Source organism: Dipteris shenzhenensis, chromosome 1 (genome assembly GCF_047967505.1).
Source record: "Dipteris shenzhenensis isolate YYH24624 ecotype China chromosome 1, Dip_SZ_1.0, whole genome shotgun sequence".
Classification (NCBI taxonomy): Eukaryota; Viridiplantae; Streptophyta; class Polypodiopsida; order Gleicheniales; family Dipteridaceae; genus Dipteris; species Dipteris shenzhenensis.
This window is the reverse complement of record NC_141596.1, coordinates 25,200,045-25,217,705: the sequence shown is the minus strand read 5'-3', so window position 1 is coordinate 25,217,705 and position 17,661 is coordinate 25,200,045. Positions and strand designations below refer to the sequence as shown.

Here is a 17,661-nt window from a genome sequence, read left to right as displayed (position 1 = left end):
AGGGAGGTAATGCATGTATAGCAAGCAAAATGGTATGCAATAGGTGGGGTGATGGTGAGTTGGGTAACTTGAGGCCATGGAAGTTTGGTCTCTCTGAAAATGCATAGCAAGTAAACGGTAGCATTGTGAAATGTAACGTTGGTCTGGAGTTGCTCTTGATGGCGGAGGAAGGGATCATAATGCAAATGATGAGGGAGTGTTGGATGCCTTTGAGGTCGAGGTCACACCAACTGGCGGGGCAAAGGAGCCTTGAGACGGACGAGTGCCACCATTATGCGGTGGTCACACAGCACGGATAGTAGCTCCTTGTTGAGAGTGTGGACCGAGCTTGAATAATAATTCGCATGTTAAGGAAACTTGCGTCCTGCCAAGTGCATTCTGCCCAGGTCTCCAATGAGTGTTGCTGGGCACCCTTCCATTCCAGCAGAAACAGATGGAGGTTGTCGGGTGCTTATATTGCAAGTCGGGGTGTGAGAGAGGTGTGAACTCACCAAAGAGGTGGGTGTAATTGGTAGTGGAGAGGAGATGAGGGAGATAATAAGGAGATAAGGCAAGGTGTTAAGGTGAGGAAGGTTAAAAAGAGGGGGGGTGGTTAAGTTTGTGTGGAGGGAGGCTTCTCTTTTCTTTATTTCTTATCAACAAACAACACAAGTTCTTCTTCTTCTTCCCTAAGAATTGGGTAGCAAGCTTTGCTTGCTCGAGCTCCAGAGCTCTGGCTATGGCGTCCTCCATGCTCTGCAAACCTTCTTCTTCTTCTTCTCCTTCTCCTTCTTCTTCTTCTTCCCATCCCCTCCTCCTCGCTTGCCATTCCCCCTCCCCCTCCTCCTTCCATCGCTCCTCCTGCCTCTCCCTCTCCCCTCCCCGTCCCCCCTGCTTCTTCCTCTCTTGCCACCTTTCCTCCTCCCATTCCCTCCTCTTCTCCCCCTTCCTCTTCAAAGACTTCTCCCCCTCCCTCCCCCGCTCCCCCTCCCTCCCCCCTGTCTCTGCCGCTTCCGACTCTTCCGGTCGCGCCTACCGTGGCGTCGACACCGCCGTCAACCCCAGGCCTGGTGGTGGTGGTGGCGGCTCGCAGTATTTTCCAAACATTATGAATCCGGAGCCTCGCGGCGGAGGGGGCGATCGATTGGATACGAGCTCCAATGGGCCTTACGAGAATACCTCCAATCGGAGCTCCGTCCCTCCCCCTCCCCTGGACGAGGAGGACTTCGACGACGACGACTATCCGTTCTTCAATGTCCCTCCCCCGAAGTTTGAAAGTCCACGGAATCGAGAGCTGACAGACCTCGATTTCGAAATCTACGCAACCAATTCTATGGAAGGTTACGTGCCCCCACCGCCGCCAGCCCCCCCTTTTGGTGGCGTCTTCGAGGAATACTACGGAGAACAGATTGGTGAAGATTATCTGCCAAAGGAAGACACTCAACGCTCTCCTTTGCTAGACTATTTAGATACTCTCAATGCCCAAGCTAAAGCTGACGCTGAAAAAAACGATGGCTCGCAGCCTTACAGATACCTCCGAAAGACGAGGCCTCTGGAAAGTGCGAGGATGAATAGGCCTATCGAGACGGAAAATATAAGGGCGAATAGACCTATCCAAGAACCTAAGCCTCTCGGTAGCTACAAGGTTATCAGGTCTTCGGAGAGTTTATACGATGCTAGCAGGAATGTGAACAATACGCCTGAAGATTCCCCGGCCTATACACCAGGAAGAAGTCAATATGTAAACCAGGCTGGCGATTCGCAACCCGAGGATATCAATACCATATCGGGTGGCAGTAAGGTAGTGGAACCTTCATCTGAGTACAGAAGTGAGGATGCCAAACCAGCGGAACGGAATGCCATGGCTGGCAGTAGCAGTCCATCATCGACTGTCACAGGTGGAGATGCCGATAGGGAGAACAGGCTACCTGAAAGGGACACCTATACGAACCCTGTAGGCGCTTCGCCTGGGTACGGCGTTGCGGAGGCCAAGCCTGCAGAAAGGAATACGGTATCAGGCCAGGTTTACTCTCCGGCTCCAAATAACTGGGACAGTGCTGCGCAGTCCAAACCAACTGAAAGGAAAGTCGTTCTCAATGACAGTAGCTCATTGGGACCCTCGTCTGCGTATGGTGTAGGGAATGCCAAGCCTGCAGAAAGTGACACCATTCTTGGTAACAGTTATCCAATGAGTCCCTCGGAAAGCGCTGGTCTTAGGGATGCTGAGCCGACAGAGAGAAACTCCATGTTTGATAGAAGCAACACGTTGAACACCATGCCTCCCCCTCCCAGCAAGTTTTCAGATGCAGGGTCTCGGTATGGGAACACTTCATTGGGTTCGAGTGGTGACACAGTAATGGGAAGCAGTAGTCAAACCAGTTACAGGCCTAGGGACAGCGTTGGGGGTACGAAATCTTACATGGGCGGGAGTGGTACAGTGGATGCCGAGCAAGTCGAGAATGTATCTACCAACAATTTTGGGGACGCGGCATCACGGAGTCCTCGGCCTTGGGAGAGTCCAATCGACCAAAAACCTGTGGAGAATCAGTGGAATGGTGGAGACACCATTTCAGATAGGAGCGGGTTGCTGGATGCCAAGCCTGCTGACAGGCCAGAATCCAGGCCTCTGGACTTTATTCCAAATATACCAACAAAGCCCTTAGAACGTGTAGGTGACACTAATGGGGTTGATAGTGTTATGGTTGCCAAGCCAGTGGAAGATTTCAAAACGGGATATGATTCAGTATCTGCTTCTCCCTTCAGCAGCCAAACGATGCAGGCCAGCCCTGCAGACAGCACACAGGCTCCAGTAGGTTCTGTGGAAGAACAAGAACAATTGCCTGAGTCAAGAGCAGAATTCTACGAGCCAAAGGACGGAGATTTGGTCCTAGGTGCGGTCATTTCTGGAGACGAGCAAACACTTGAGCTAGAAATCGGAGCAGAGCTGCCAGGACTGATGCTTGCGAAGGATTTGAAACTATTTGGGGACAACAATGCTGAAAATGACTTTTTTGAGCTCCCTTCCAAAAATGCTAGTGAGAATCCAGAAGGCTTTTTGGCCCCTGTTGGCAGAAGTCTGCTTGTGGAAGACAAAGAAGTCTACTCTGGCTATGCAATGGGTTCAGGCGTCGATGCAGGCACAGTTGTTGCTGCTGAAGTCCAGGGCATGACCTTGGGGGATGGTAGGGCAATTCTATCAGTCAGATCACCAGCTCGAAGAATGGCATGGCATCGCGTCAAGCAGGTTCAGCTTTCTATTCATTTCTATTTGTTATCTCTTGTTATGCAATGTACCTGCTCCATTATCAGTGGCAACTCGTGCTTTATCTTGAATAAAATGAATGATGTTGGATAAGAGGCTAGATGTGAGGTTAATGTTAGCTCAAGTTTGCACAGATCGGGCACAAAGATGAAGCTTGTATTGTCATATGGAAGATCAAGAGCTTGCATATGTGTCCAAACAGAGCAGTGCGTGCTGCTGCAGAAATTGATAAACCCCAGTATAGAAGAGTCTAGGGGAGTGTTGCTATATTCAAGTCCCCTACTGCTATATTCTATCACTGAGTACAATGCGAGGAATGTTGGAAGAAAACACCCAGAGCTGGGGACCTTGTTAGAAAGAGCCAATGATGCCATATTGCTATTGCCATTCAATCACTGCAGATAGGAAGCACATAGCTGTTGGAGATAAGTGCACACTAAGTGTACTATTTCCTAGTCTACATTTGTCTAAGTCTAAGTCTAAGTCTAGTCTTTAGTGTGTGCCATGTGGCACTTCTACAATTATCCCATAAGCACTCTTGCTTTATGTCTTGTACTTTGGCCCATATATTCAATGGGTCACATCATTGTAATCTATCAGTCTAGCTTGTGTCTTGTCTACACTCTTCTCAAGGTATTTCTTATCTTTCAGTCTTGTCATTTCTAGTTTCTAGTTCTAGTTCTTTCTTCCATATTCCAACATGGTATCAGAGCATGTAGATCCCCTCTCCTCTCCTCTCACTCTGCTGTAGCCATAGCTTCGTCTTCTCCTTTCAGTTTACCTCTCCCTCCGGCATCTCTCTCTTCAGCCTCTCGTGGCACCTCTACCTCTGCACCGCCCTCTTCTATGCTTCTGCTGGCCGCCTCTTCTCCGAGATCTGCCCTCTTTCTGCCCCGCCATTGCGCTCCAGATCTGCGCGATTCTGCTGCGTATACGCCTGCGCCGCGTGCTCCAAGTCTCTGCGCCAGATCTGCGCTTCAGATCTGTGCAGCTCAGCCACAGATCTGAGCGCCAGATCTGCGCAGCACTCTGCTGTCACGACAGATCTAGCACCCGTTCCTGCTATCCGTACAGCTCTGCGCCGTCATCCGTACGTCGGACAGATCCGTACAGTTCTGGCCGTCATCCGTACGTCGTCCGTACTCTGCACGACATCCGTACGTCGGCCGTACTCCGTACTCTGCTCGATGTCCGTACAGTCCGTACGACTGTACGGAATCCGTACCTGCACAGGTTGACGACTTCTCCAGCTCCATCTTCACGGAGATATGCATCCTTTTTACACTTCTACTTTTGCCCGGGATTAAGGTACTGAGCTTTTGCCTCTTTCAGTTTGCTGAACAGTCTCTCCTTTTTTGCTGGTTCCTCCTGCTTCGATGGGCTGTCATATGCTACGGCCCTGACAAAGTGGTGAGAGAACCGGCTTCCGGGATCTCTTCCTCTCATTTATTTCTGCAATATTGTAAGGGAATAGACACTGCCCTTGCATCCTAGCAAGAGGTAAGACCTTCCCACATGGCATCTTCCTCTCATTCTCTCATATCTATCGACAAATTCAATGGGTCCAACTTTCATACTTGGCAGATCAAAATCAAGTGCCACCTTATGAAAGAAGGCCTTTGGGACATTGTTCACCGTGATGCTCCCGAAGGTCCATCTGAGCAAGTTGTCGCTGCCAAGAATGACAAAGCCTATGCTATCATATTGCTCGGCCTTGGAGATGATTACATTCATCACATCTCCGACATACAGTCTGCTCCTCAAGCATGGATCACTTTGGATACTCTTTTTGGAGCCCGATCTAAAAACTCTAAGATTGCACTTATGATCTCATTCTTTGATCTACATATGCAGGAAGGAGCTACTATAGCCTCTCATGTCAATTATCTTCGCAGTCTTATGGTTCAGCTTGCGTCAGTCAAGTCTCCCATCTCCGAAGATATTGCTATTGCTGTGCTTCTCAAAAGCTTACCTGACTCCTATGATACTCTTGTCACTACCTTCAAGTATCATAATAATCCTTCTCTTGAGGGTATCATCAATGCTCTCCAAGAGGAAGAAAGAACTCAACAACGAAAGGTAAGTGACACTGCATTTTTAGCAAAGAAAGGAAGTTCTAAGGTAAGAAAGCCTTGCACCCATTGTGGCAAAACTAATCATGTGGAGAAGGACTGTTTCAAGGCTCATCCATGCACCATTTGTGGCCGTGATAATCACCGGGAGAAGGACTGCTACTCCAAAACCTCTACATCAGTTCCTGCAACTACCTCAGCCCATGTTGCTGCAACATCTCCATCAGCTGATCCCGTTGTTCCTTCCTCACATGATGAGAAGTGGGCTTTCTGATTGCCTCTGTCTTGTTTACCACCTTGACCACCGATGATGTAGGTCAAGGGGTTCTAGTGTCTTGGTCTTTCTATTTGTCTACAGTCAGTCTTCTGTCTATCTAGTCTTGTCTGTCTGTCTATTTGTCTATAAATCTGACTGTGTCTTAGATCCATCTTGTCCTTACCCTTGTGAACCCATATGAGGATATCACTTGAGGAGGGGTGTCTCAGGATCATTTGTCTGTCATGTTTTCTAATCTCGTCTCTCAGTCTATCAGTCTGTCTTCTAGTCTTGTCTTTCTGTCTTACTCCTAGTGTCCACTTAAGGAGGGTGTTGGAGATAAGTGCACACTAAGTGTACTATTTCCTAGTCTACATTTGTCTAAGTCTAAGTCTAAGTCTAGTCTTTAGTGTGTGCCATGTGGCACTTCTACAATTATCCCATAAGCACTCTTGCTTTATGTCTTGTACTTTGGCCCATATATTCAATGGGTCACATCATTGTAATCTATCAGTCTAGCTTGTGTCTTGTCTACACTCTTCTCAAGGTATTTCTTATCTTTCAGTCTTGTCATTTCTAGTTTCTAGTTCTAGTTCTTTCTTCCATATTCCAACAATAGCAGCATGTATTGCTCCTTTTGGAGATTACTATATGCATGCATGCACACAGGCACACCTGCTGCTGTACACGTGTGCGCGTGTGCAATTGCAGGTGTGTGTCTGTGTGTGTGTCTCTCTCTTCTCGTGTGCACAACACACGCACATATAATCGATGCACTTACACATGCTTACAAATATACACGCGTCCATGTGTGTATTTTTGTTGTGCGCGCGGCACACACATTCATTTAGATACATATACATATACATACAGAGGTCACAAAAGCCTAAGAATGCACACATTTATATGCATTTGCGTGCACATGTGTATATGTAGACATTTAAGTACACATATAGGTACATGTCTACATATGGTCTACACCCACCGTTATGCGCTTGGAGTAAATGAGTTCCTACCTTATGAGTGACTATCATGAGATTGAACTGCAGTGTTGTGTCTTTAGAGGATGAGTTTGGGCATGATCCTGGATTCATCTATATGTATATATATTTGCATATACATATATGTTTACACATACATAGAGATTAGAAGAGCCGAAGGAAGTATAAATGTGCATGTGTATGCAAGTATGTATATATGCATATGTGTATATAATTAGATGAATAAATAAGCATATATTTACACATGCATGCAGATACCCCCACAGACAGGACCACACACCGTGCTTGCACCCACGCCCATGCATACACATGCACATGCATTGCGCTACATGATACATATACACACGTGTATGCATATGTGCATACAAACATACACATGCATGTATGTGCATTTGTGATTGTAGAAGAGGTAGAGCTCAGAGAAATTCCTTCTGTACTCAAGGTTCAATTGTTGCAAATGCTGAGAAGAAAACATTCTAGGGCAGCAGAGTGTGGGACCTAGTTTAAAAAGAGTCAGTGAAGCCATCTTCAGGTGGCATTCAATGAGTGCAGATAGAAATTCTAAAAATGCAAAATGAAAAGCCAATCCTGAGCCCCTAAAAAGAAGGCCAATCATATTCTCATACCATGAAAAACTGCTGATGTCATATGAGTTGAACTAGTCTTTGTCTTAGCCTTGTTTAAAGTTGAAGCGATTCACATCATGGAATGCTCTCTCATCGTTGCAAGTTTGCTGTTCAAGTACACCGTCATCTTAGCGGTGCAATGTTTATCGGCTCGCTACTGATTTTCGCCCTTGCATGTTGAGTTGCGCTTAAATGTGCCGTCAAAAGTGTAGGTGTTTCCCTCTAAAAGGGTGTTTCCCTCTAAAAAGGTAGTTCTTACTTTTGGCGTTACTATTTGTTTACTGGGAAATGTTTCCTGAATGTTGTGGCTTTGACGTGGAATGAAAATATTTTCCTTGGCTGTTTGAATAACTTTTTAAACAAGTAGCATTAAGCAGCAGAAAGTTGATTGTGTTGTTTTTGGCAATCCTTACAGATCATGCAGCGGGGTGAGGCTGTCTACGTTGAGATAGCACAATCCAATGATGGTGGGCTTGTGGGTTATTATGAGGTAAAATTTCTTGTTTTCTAGAGAAGTAGATTTCTATTATAAGGTAAGTTGCAACATATTGATGTTTGGATTTTTGAGGAACAATTGGAGTATTCTTCTCCCTCATCATGAACTTCTGTATTTGTTTACTGCGTGATGGTTCTCAGTAAGTCATCTGCTTCCATGTGGCTGACATGCCTGACAAACATGAGTGTCACACGCATGCACACAATGTACATATTTTACTGACTCTTCCCAGCTTCCCAAATTTTTAACATGTGCATCTGCACACAGGCATGCACCCATGCACCTGTGGACATATGTTCACGTGTGCATGTGTGTGTTTTTCGGGTTGCTGACTTTATTAATCTGATTGGAGCTTTGCTTTATAGAAATTCACAAATTGATAGAGCCTCTCAAATTTCTTTGATTGAATCAGGGTCTGCGGGCTTTTCTACCTAGGTCTGAGTTGCTTCAAAGACCTGAGAGTCCAGCTATGCTCCAGCAATATGTAAGTCGATCTATCACATGCATATTGAACTTGCATCCATCTTACAGATTCCACCACAAAGTTATTAATGGTTTCACGACTATTTGACAAGTGGGAGGCTATACTTGGACTTGAAATAAGATTCCTTATTTGGGCAAGACTTTTTAGCATTTCTTTTTTGCATATGCAGATTGGGAGAATGCTGCCAGTGTTAATAACCTCAGTTGAAGAGAATGCATCAAATTTCATCATCAGTGAATTCAAAGCTTGGGTAATATTTAGAATCTTTCTGCTCCGTGCTTTCTAATCCAGTTCAATATATATATACCTTTGGTGTTTTTTGGAACTAGAGTACAATAAGTTGGCAACTGTATTCTCTTGTGAATCAGTACAAAAACTTTTGATTTCAATTTTCTTAAAACATTGGTTGTCATACTCTTTCACATACTTCTGATTTGGTTCAGATACCATACATCTTTGATTTCAAGTTGATGTGCTCATAGTCATTATACACTATCTATCACTGTCAACTTCCACAGAGAGGGAAAAAATGATGGCTGTCTTTAAATTCCTTTTTGAATAGATCATTAAATGCGTGCTAGAAAGAGAAAATCATTGCAAAAGAAGGAAAAAAAACTGCAGAAATTTTTTGTGCTGAGAATTTCTATGAAAGGGATTGTCATGGTCTTATCACTTTCAAAGGTTGGCATGACATTTTTCTGAATGTCCATAACAATAAATGCTGTTTATCAAGGTCTGATACATTTTGAGAAGGAAAATAATATATAATTTGCATTTCTACGTTTAAGCGTCTGATTTCAGGTGGTTCAATGTACAAATACTAGCACCAAGGACTAAATATTTTTTTCCAATGTTTGGTTATCCTTTTGTTGTCATTTTTGGGTCTATGGGGCGTTTGTTTCTGCCACATTAGGACAGCAAACAAAAGATCCACTGATGTTTTTCTTGAAGATCTTGTTAAGAACAATGAATCATGATTCTTTTCCTCTGAAAACTTTTGAAGTTCTTGTTAAAAACAGTTAACCATTATTCACTTTTGGAAATTTGATTCATTCCATTAAGTATATGTTACATGGTTTTTGTTAAAATAACAGATTATGATTTTTTTTTCCTGGGGAGAATATTAGGCTGAGAAGGATCAGTCAAGCAGAGAGAGGACTTTTAGTTCAATAGAAAATTTCTAGGTCTGATTATTCTAGTATTATTTTCTTGCCTTTGTTAATGTGTGTATGGTGGCTGGATGCCACATGGCCAAGCCGGGTTTGCAAGGCCTCAAAAAGAGGACCCTGCCAGATAAGTTTATACAAACTGAGGGGGGTCGCTTTTGGACAGGTTGGGTCGGCCATTTTGAGGCTTGTTGCTGTTAGAAAAGACAACAATTCAGCGGAAGTCTGATAGAATAGCCTAGGAGTATCAAAGCTTGTTTAGAATGGCTGCCATGTACAGTTATGTATGTTGGGGAAGCTTGTTTTGCACTGTTCAGTCGGGAGAATGGTTTTGTGATGCAGATGAAGAAAAATCTTCGGCTGGGCATGGTGCATGATGGTACTGTCTCAAAGGTGTATCCCTATGGCATGCAAGTTGAAGTCAACAATACAAGACTCAGGTAATTGTTTTTAGTGTCTGGAATGAAGCTAGCACGGCTATCAGTAATGTGAATCAGAATTTACCAGCCAATTATAAGAACTCTTTTCTCTTTTCTAAGTGATCTACTTGTTGTTTCAGTGTGCTCCCGTTTTCTTGATGAAATGTTCTTTTTCTTACATCATGTCTTTCCCAATACAGAGGCTTTGTACATGTCTCCAATATGTCGAGAGAGTATGTAAAACGAGTTGGAGATCTATTTACAGAGGGTGAAAAGGTCAAAGTAATGTCAGTTAAAGGCCGAGATCCTCAGCAAGTAGCTTTCAGGTAATTCAGTTATTTTTTAAAAAGACGGGTTGGCAGATGTCAAGAAAAGTTTCTAGATGGGGATATTTTTATGTATTTTCTGGTGACAGTGACAGAGACTTGTGTCACTTATGTGCTAATAATCTCTTTTGAAGCTATAGTGGAGGATTTACATGTTAATTGGATAACACACTGAAGTTTTGAGCTGTGTGTTTCGCCCCTTCTCTACTGCAGCATTGCACACTTGGAAAGTGTCGGGGGCCTCATTTTTCAGGATAAAGAGGTAATTTCTTTCTCAGAAGAATTAAATATGTTTTTGAGCTGTGCAATGTAGGACTGAACTTTTTTTAAATTTTCTTTACATCAATTTAATGCAAACTACGATTAGCATCAGGAACCTGGAATTAGAGCCAAATTCGGTTATGATAGGGGAAACACTGTGCCGATGTATCTTAGGAAGTTGGATATTGTTACGTGGTAATTATTATTTTTTCTTACTCCTCGGCAGCCTTAGCGTGGTAATCTTTCCTATATTTGTGTCCATTATCCTCTGCCCCTATGCTTGTATTTCTCTGCATCATCTTATTCCACACAGCAAGAGCAATAATCAGCTTGTAACTTTGTGCGAAAATTTAACGAGGTTGCACGAAATGTTTCCATGCAGGAAATGTCATGTGCTTGAAACGTTTCTGAAACGTTGATTGAATCAGTAGGAAACGTTAGGGGTAGGGTGAGTAAAGACAAGTGAAAACTGAGTAATGAAGGGGCAGGGGTAGGCTGAGCAAAGCTAGATGACTTGTTCCATCCATTAACAGTTTAGCGTTTCACAGAATGGATGAATCCATAGGTGGACCGATTCCGCTCTGCTGCAGAGGAACTCGATACTTGTGAGAGGAGCCTGATCGCCAACTTCCGCAATCGAGGGGTATCTGAACCATAGTTTTCCCACCAAGCAATGGGAGAAAGACACTCTCTATCTGAAGAAGCGGACAGCTCACCAAATGCACCCACTTGGCCAAGATACATCAACAATTGATCCTTCATCAAAGTTTTGTCTGCAGCATCCTTCCCCACTCTATCCAAAGTTTGCCTCCAACCTCTCATCACTTCAGCATCTTGTTGTGGATTCTTGCAGAACCATTTTGGATTTAGAAGAAAGGCTGTTGCATGTAGAGGTGAATGAAGCATATGCCATCTCACTTCTGCAATCTCTCTTATTTCTTCATACAAAATGTCTCCATTGCTTTCTCCAGCTAGGACCTCTTTTATATTCTCAAGCATTTGATCAATACCTTCATAAATCACACCAAGACATGCATCATCCTTGTTCACCAATTGTAACATGAGCATGATAGGCCAACACACTCTCACATACTTCTCCACTTCATCCCAAAATGAGGTTGACAGTATGGTGTTTTGAATCCGAAGGGCTTCATCATTGCGACCTCTCCAATCATCCCAATCTTGGCTGACAACCATCTGCCTCAAGGACGCTTTTACCTTTACCAAGCGCTGGAGCATGATGAAGTTTGTTGCAAATCTTGTATCACCTGGCTTCAGCAACTTCAGTTTTGAAAATTTGGACAGCATGGCTCTTGGTGCCTCATGATTGGAGATGAATTGCTGCACCTCCTTGCCATGACTAATTGCCAACTCCATCCACGCCAGGGCTGAAAGATCCTTCAGCAACAAGTTCAAACAATGGGCAGCACACGGGGTCCAGAAGATTTGTTTGAACTCTTGCTCCACAAGATGACCAGCTAGCTTGCAATTTGAGGCATTATCAGTAACAACCTGAACTACATGTTCAGGGCCCACCTTCAATATAGTCTCGAGAGCATGAGGATCTGCAGGCGCTCCACCCGTGTCCACTCTATCTCTGATATGTCAGGCCCCCAGCAAGGGTTGCCATACATACCGGCTAGTCGGATCAAGGAGTCGAAGAGAAGAGCCTTGGTCTGAGGGTCATGGAAGTGGGAGTGAAAGCATTGTCTCTCTAGCCGAGTCAGTGCGTATCCCCTGCTCAGTCTGGCCTGCATCGCTGATCTCATCTTGAAGATCGGGCCGGAGAAGATGATCCCTAAGTAAGTGTATGAGGATACGATCTCAACTAGTGACCCACCGAAAGTAAAAGTAACCACCTAAAGTAAAAGTAATCTGCTTCCATTGCAGGTTTGCTCGAGAGGTGTTAAAGATCATGACCTTGGTCTTGTCAAGGTTGATCTCCAAATCATGGGATAAACAAGAAGCCTAGAGTGCATCCAAGTGTCAATGGAGCCTCTCGGGTGTGGACGACAAGAGTGCCATGTCATCTGCATAAAGAAGAATCCTGATGATGATCCTAGCAAGTGAGCAACCGGTCCCTCCGAACGCTTCCATGAAAGTCTCAAGCTCATTGATGCAGAGGCCAAACAGGATCGCGGTGATAAGGGACAACCTATGATACTTAGGATCTCATCTGTCCAACCTGCGCCTGTCCAACCTCAGTCTGAGACTCTCATACAGTGCCATGACTGATCAGATGATCTCTTGATCAAATCCCAGTGTCTGTAGGCATGTGATGAGACGAGCTCGAGGTACTGTGTCAAAGGCTTTGCGGAAATCCACAAAGCAATAATACACCCTCTCCTTCCGTGATCTGACATCCTTAATGACACTCTTGAGTGTGAGTATGTAATTCATAGTCCCATGGTCTCGCTTGAAACCGGCATGATCCTCTACTGTGAGCGCTCTCATCTTTGCGAATAGGCTAACCGATGCATCCAATACAGCTGCATAGATCTTGGATATCACATGTCCAATCATGATAGTCCTATAGTTACTCGGGTCTATGTGATCCCCTGTCTTGTGGATGGGAGTGATGGTGTTGAGTGTCCAGGTGCGGGGAAGCCAAGGCAAACAGCGTCATTGAATAGCTTTGCTAGGATCGGAGCTAACATATCGATCCCATATGCGATAAACTCAGTGTTGAGATATCGAGCTCTACTCGTGATATGCCAGGGTGACCGTTGTGTATTTTGTTGGGGTAAAGGCTCTATGGCCACCCAAGTACAGTTAGTACACTTAGTACTTTATTTGTTAAGTACACTAAGTACACTGTACTTAGTGTTGTAACCTTATCCTTTCATATATAAGTTTCACTGTGTGCTAGGGGAGGTACACACATACCTTTTATCCCCACACTTCTTGTTTCTTATCCTGCTTGTGTGTGTGGGTGTGCTCCCTACTCTCCCCTTCCAAAGCTGGTATCAGAGCCTTGCGTCCAATCCTTACCAGCCCACTCAAAGTGGTGGAGGAGGAGGACCAGCTTGGGCTGTCCCGTGATCTCTTCCTCCTCGTCGACAGCTGCTCCTGCTCTCCTCGCCTACCAGCCTCATCGATGAGCCATCGCTAGGCACAGTCATCGCTAGGCACAGTGCCACGCCGTCAGACAGTGCCTTCAGCTGCTAGCGCTACGCTAGCAGCCCTTTTGAGGCCATTCGTTGCTAGGGCCAAGGCCACCGGCGACGCCAGTGCCAAGGCCATTGGCTACGCTAGGGCCAAGGCCACCAGCGACGCGGCGCCCGCCAGGGCCAAGGCTACCAGCGACGCGGCGCTAGCCAGCGACACGGCGCCAGCCAGCGGCCAGCGGCCACCAGCGCCACCAGTAGCTACCAGCGCCAGCCAGCGGCCAGCGGCCACCAGCGACGTCAGCGTCGCCACCAGCGCCATAGTATTGTAGGTCCTCGCCATCGCCACAGGTGCAGGTCCTTGCCACAGGTGCAGGTCCTCGCCGTCGACATCGCCGGAGAGTATCGAGAAACGATAGAGAAACCATAGGGTTTGCAGTGGAGCGATCAGAAAATAGACAATACTCAGATACAACTGAAGAACGGAACTCAGAAAACATAGTGCCTGTCGGTAATATGAAAAACTGAATACAAGAACCTCAAGCCATCGTGTCTGAAGGACCGTGGCTGAGGTGAATCTGTAGAGAGACAGTAGAACAGATAGCCACAGAGGGAGCGTCACGCAGTCCTCCGTGTAGCTCAATGATGACGAGGATGATGGGAGCTGGAGCTGCCCTTGGAGATGGCTGAAACCAGCATGCTCTGAGGAAGGAACCTTCAGGCTATCTGGAATAGCAATAGGATGAAGAAAAGGAACTGATCTAGGGCAGAAGGAGCTGTTATGTAGCAGAGGAGCAGAAGGGGACAGATCTGGAGTAGGATGGGACAGATCTGGAGTAGAAGGATCTGATCTGGAGAAGAGGAGCAGAAGGGGACAGATCTGGAGTAGGATGGGACAGATCTGGAGCAGAAGGAGCTGAGCTGAAGTAGGGGAGCAGATCTGAGCAGAGGAGCAGAAGTTGGGAGCAGATCTTGGAGTAGAGGATGAAGCAACCAGGAGGCATGAAGGAGAGGCAGGAGAGGGAGACAGCAGAGGAGAGGTAGATGGAGCAGGCGGGCCTGCAGCAAAAGATGGAGGAGATGAGGATCAGCTGCAGGTCCTGTCCTGTCCAGGAAGAGTGAAAAAGAAGAGTGAGGGCAAAGGCCTCTTATAGGCCAGACCTAGCTGGTCGGCCAGCTGGTCGGTTGGGCCTGCCAGTTGGTCGGTGGGCCTGCCAGCTGGTCAGCCAACTGGTCGGCCAGATCTGGTCGGCCAGACCAGCTGAACTTGCAGGCCATTTGTTTGGCTGAGAGAGCTGGCCTTTTGGCTGGCCTGTAAGCCATTTGATTGCCCCGTAAAGTGGGAATTGCTTAGTTGCTTAATACCCCCTCTCAATTGCCAATTTTGAGGGGCAAATATTGTGTGCTTGGAGCTTCGTGTAGGGATGTCGATGGTGGTAGAGGTGAAGTGTCATGACCCCCTCTTTCGAAGGAATGGGGAGTGTCAAGCCAGAAACCTAGAAAAGGAGGGAGGGATAGTAGTAGAAGATGGAGGTAAGAAAGGAAGGGAGGGATGGCAGTAGAAGATGGAGTTCTGAAAGGGAGGGAGGGATGGGAGTAGAAGATGGAGGTCTCTCCCTTAGTGCGCAGCGGAATGAAGAGGAAACTGATATGTTCATAGGAGTGATGCTCCCTGTACCTATGGCCTCCATGAAGAAGCAGAATCTTTAGATCACCTGAGATCTGGGGTCTTTAGATCACCATGGCTCTGATCTCCATGGCTCTCATCACCATGGCTCTGATACCATATAGAGAAACGATAGAGAAACCATAGGGTTTGCAGTGGAGCGATCAGAAAATAGACAATACTCAGATACAACTGAAGAACGGAACTCAGAAAACATAGTGCCTGTCGGTAATATGAAAAACTGAATACAAGAACCTCAAGCCATCGTGTCTGAAGGACCGTGGCTGAGGTGAATCTGTAGAGAGACAGTAGAACAGATAGCCACAGAGGGAGCGTCACGCAGTCCTCCGTGTAGCTCAATGATGACGAGGATGATGGGAGCTGGAGCTGCCCTTGGAGATGGCTGAAACCAGCATGCTCTGAGGAAGGAACCTTCAGGCTATCTGGAATAGCAATAGGATGAAGAAAAGGAACTGATCTAGGGCAGAAGGAGCTGTTATGTAGCAGAGGAGCAGAAGGGGACAGATCTGGAGTAGGATGGGACAGATCTGGAGTAGAAGGATCTGATCTGGAGAAGAGGAGCAGAAGGGGACAGATCTGGAGTAGGATGGGACAGATCTGGAGCAGAAGGAGCTGAGCTGAAGTAGGGGAGCAGATCTGAGCAGAGGAGCAGAAGTTGGGAGCAGATCTTGGAGTAGAGGATGAAGCAACCAGGAGGCATGAAGGAGAGGCAAGAGAGGGAGACAGCAGAGGAGAGGTAGATGGAGCAGGCGGGCCTGCAGCAAAAGATGGAGGAGATGAGGATCAGCTGCAGGTCCTGTCCTGTCCAGGAAGAGTGAAAAAGAAGAGTGAGGGCAAAGGCCTCTTATAGGCCAGACCTAGCTGGTCGGCCAGCTGGTCGGTGGGCCTGCCAGCTGGTCGGCCAGCTGGTCGGTTGGGCCTGCCAGTTGGTCGGTGGGCCTGCCAGCTGGTCAGCCAACTGGTCGGCCAGATCTGGTCGGCCAGACCAGCTGAACTTGCAGGCCATTTGTTTGGCTGAGAGAGCTGGCCTTTTGGCTGGCCTGTAAGCCATTTGATTGCCCCGTAAAGTGGGAATTGCTTAGTTGCTTAATAGAGAGCTCGAAGATGTGCACGATCGTATAGCAGCCCACTTCACCCGTTTTTTTGGGTTCCGTCTGTTGTCAGTGAGGTAGATCTGCAGATCTATGCCTCCTATGTGAGAGAAATTCTGAATTGTGGAATCAAGGGGCTTTTGTAGCCACAGCCAAGCATTGGCTTCTACACGCACTTATTTGCGTATATCCTCCTGATTGGAGTTGATTTGTGCAAGGATTTGATGCATTTTATGACTTACGGGACAGTGGCAGATGCGTATGAATTGGGGCTTTTGACATTTTTATGCATATCAGTGTTGGGGGAAACACCTAGATGCTTTATGTGATCAGTGGAGCTTTGGGAAAGCTGTGTATGCACTAAAATCTTCAAAATTGGCTTCTAGTCAAGGGGCTTTTGCCTCATTCAAGTTCTAAACTGTGTAACACAGTTATAGAGGCAAGAGAAAGTCTAATTCTGACAGTTTTGGACAGTTATACAGTCAATTTCTGTCGCTGTACTAGAAAGTACAGTCGGGTACTGTCCGGAGTCAATTTTTTGGACTGTAAACAGACACTTTACTGAAGTTTAAAGTGCATAAAACAGTGCTGTTTTCACTGTTACAGCAGGGACATACATTGTGTCAAATCAAGATACTGCTGTACTGTACTATAGAGCCTCAATTAATGCATTAAGTATTATTTTTCTGGATCTGCAGCCGGCAGGAAACAGACAGTAGAAAATTGCAGGAATTAACTTTTGAGCACAACTACAAGTGCATCTGTGCACTTAGTTTGCAGGGAGTCAGGCACCCAAGTGTGGGTTATATTTCTTGCTGATTGTAATGGCTTCATCCTCGGAATCTTCTCTTCTCAATATTAAAAAGTTGCAGGGGGCTGCTAACTACCCAATGTGGAAAAAGATGGTCCTGAATGTGCTAATTCTCAGGCAGTTTCATGCTCCTATTATACACAAAGGTGTGAAGCCCACTGGCACATCTGATGATGCTTGGGCACTAGCTGATCTGTCAGCAAAGTCCATAATTGAATTGTCACTCCATGAGAGTGTTGTTTGGAATGTGGATGGTGAAAAAACAGCCTGGGGTGTGTGGAAAAAGCTACAGGACACATATGAGCAGCAGAGTGTAGCCACAAAGATATATTGGCTGCGCAAGTTCTTCAATCTGAAGATGAAGGAAGGGACCTCCATGGATGCACATCTCAATGAGTTTAATTCAATTGTCACTCAACTTGCAAATCAAAAATATGTGGTGGATGAGGAAACCAAAGGTATGGCACTCTTGATTTCTCTTCCTGAAAGTTGGGATACATTCACCACAGCTGTAACAAATGCAAACACTTTCATAAGTTTTTCAGATATCACAGGGCTGATTTTGCAAGAAGAGCAGAAGCTGAAAGCTCAAGATGCAGTAAAGCCTAACAATGCCT

The 17,661-nt window shown here is 45.9% G+C and overlaps 2 protein-coding genes across 2 annotated transcripts in view; one reads left to right on the top strand and one right to left on the bottom strand.

Annotated features, from left to right (window-relative positions):
* Nucleotides 1–625: 625 nt before the first annotated feature.
* The window catches only part of LOC147905592 (uncharacterized), a 31,680-nt gene continuing 14,644 nt past the window's right edge, over nt 626–17,661 (top strand). The window contains exons 1-7 of the mRNA XM_087373563.1: nt 626–3,223; nt 7,612–7,686; nt 8,105–8,176; nt 8,346–8,426; nt 9,685–9,782; nt 9,962–10,087; nt 10,301–10,349. Coding sequence (XP_087229689.1) covers nt 719–3,223; nt 7,612–7,686; nt 8,105–8,176; nt 8,346–8,426; nt 9,685–9,782; nt 9,962–10,087; nt 10,301–10,349 — 3,006 coding nt within the window. The 5' untranslated portion in view covers nt 626–718. The remainder of the gene's footprint in view (nt 3,224–7,611; nt 7,687–8,104; nt 8,177–8,345; nt 8,427–9,684; nt 9,783–9,961; nt 10,088–10,300; nt 10,350–17,661) is intronic.
* On the bottom strand, nt 10,883–11,805 carry LOC147905593 (uncharacterized). Its single transcript, XM_087381389.1, has one exon. It carries the CDS (start codon nt 11,723–11,725, stop codon nt 10,883–10,885), a length of 843 nt encoding a protein of 280 aa, XP_087237515.1. The 5' UTR covers nt 11,726–11,805.

Bases quoted from the DNA above. Each gene is read 5' to 3' on its own strand.
- LOC147905593 (XM_087381389.1), bottom strand. From the start codon at position 11,725: ATGGAGTTGGCAATTAGTCATGGCAAGGAGGTGCAGCAATTCATCTCC.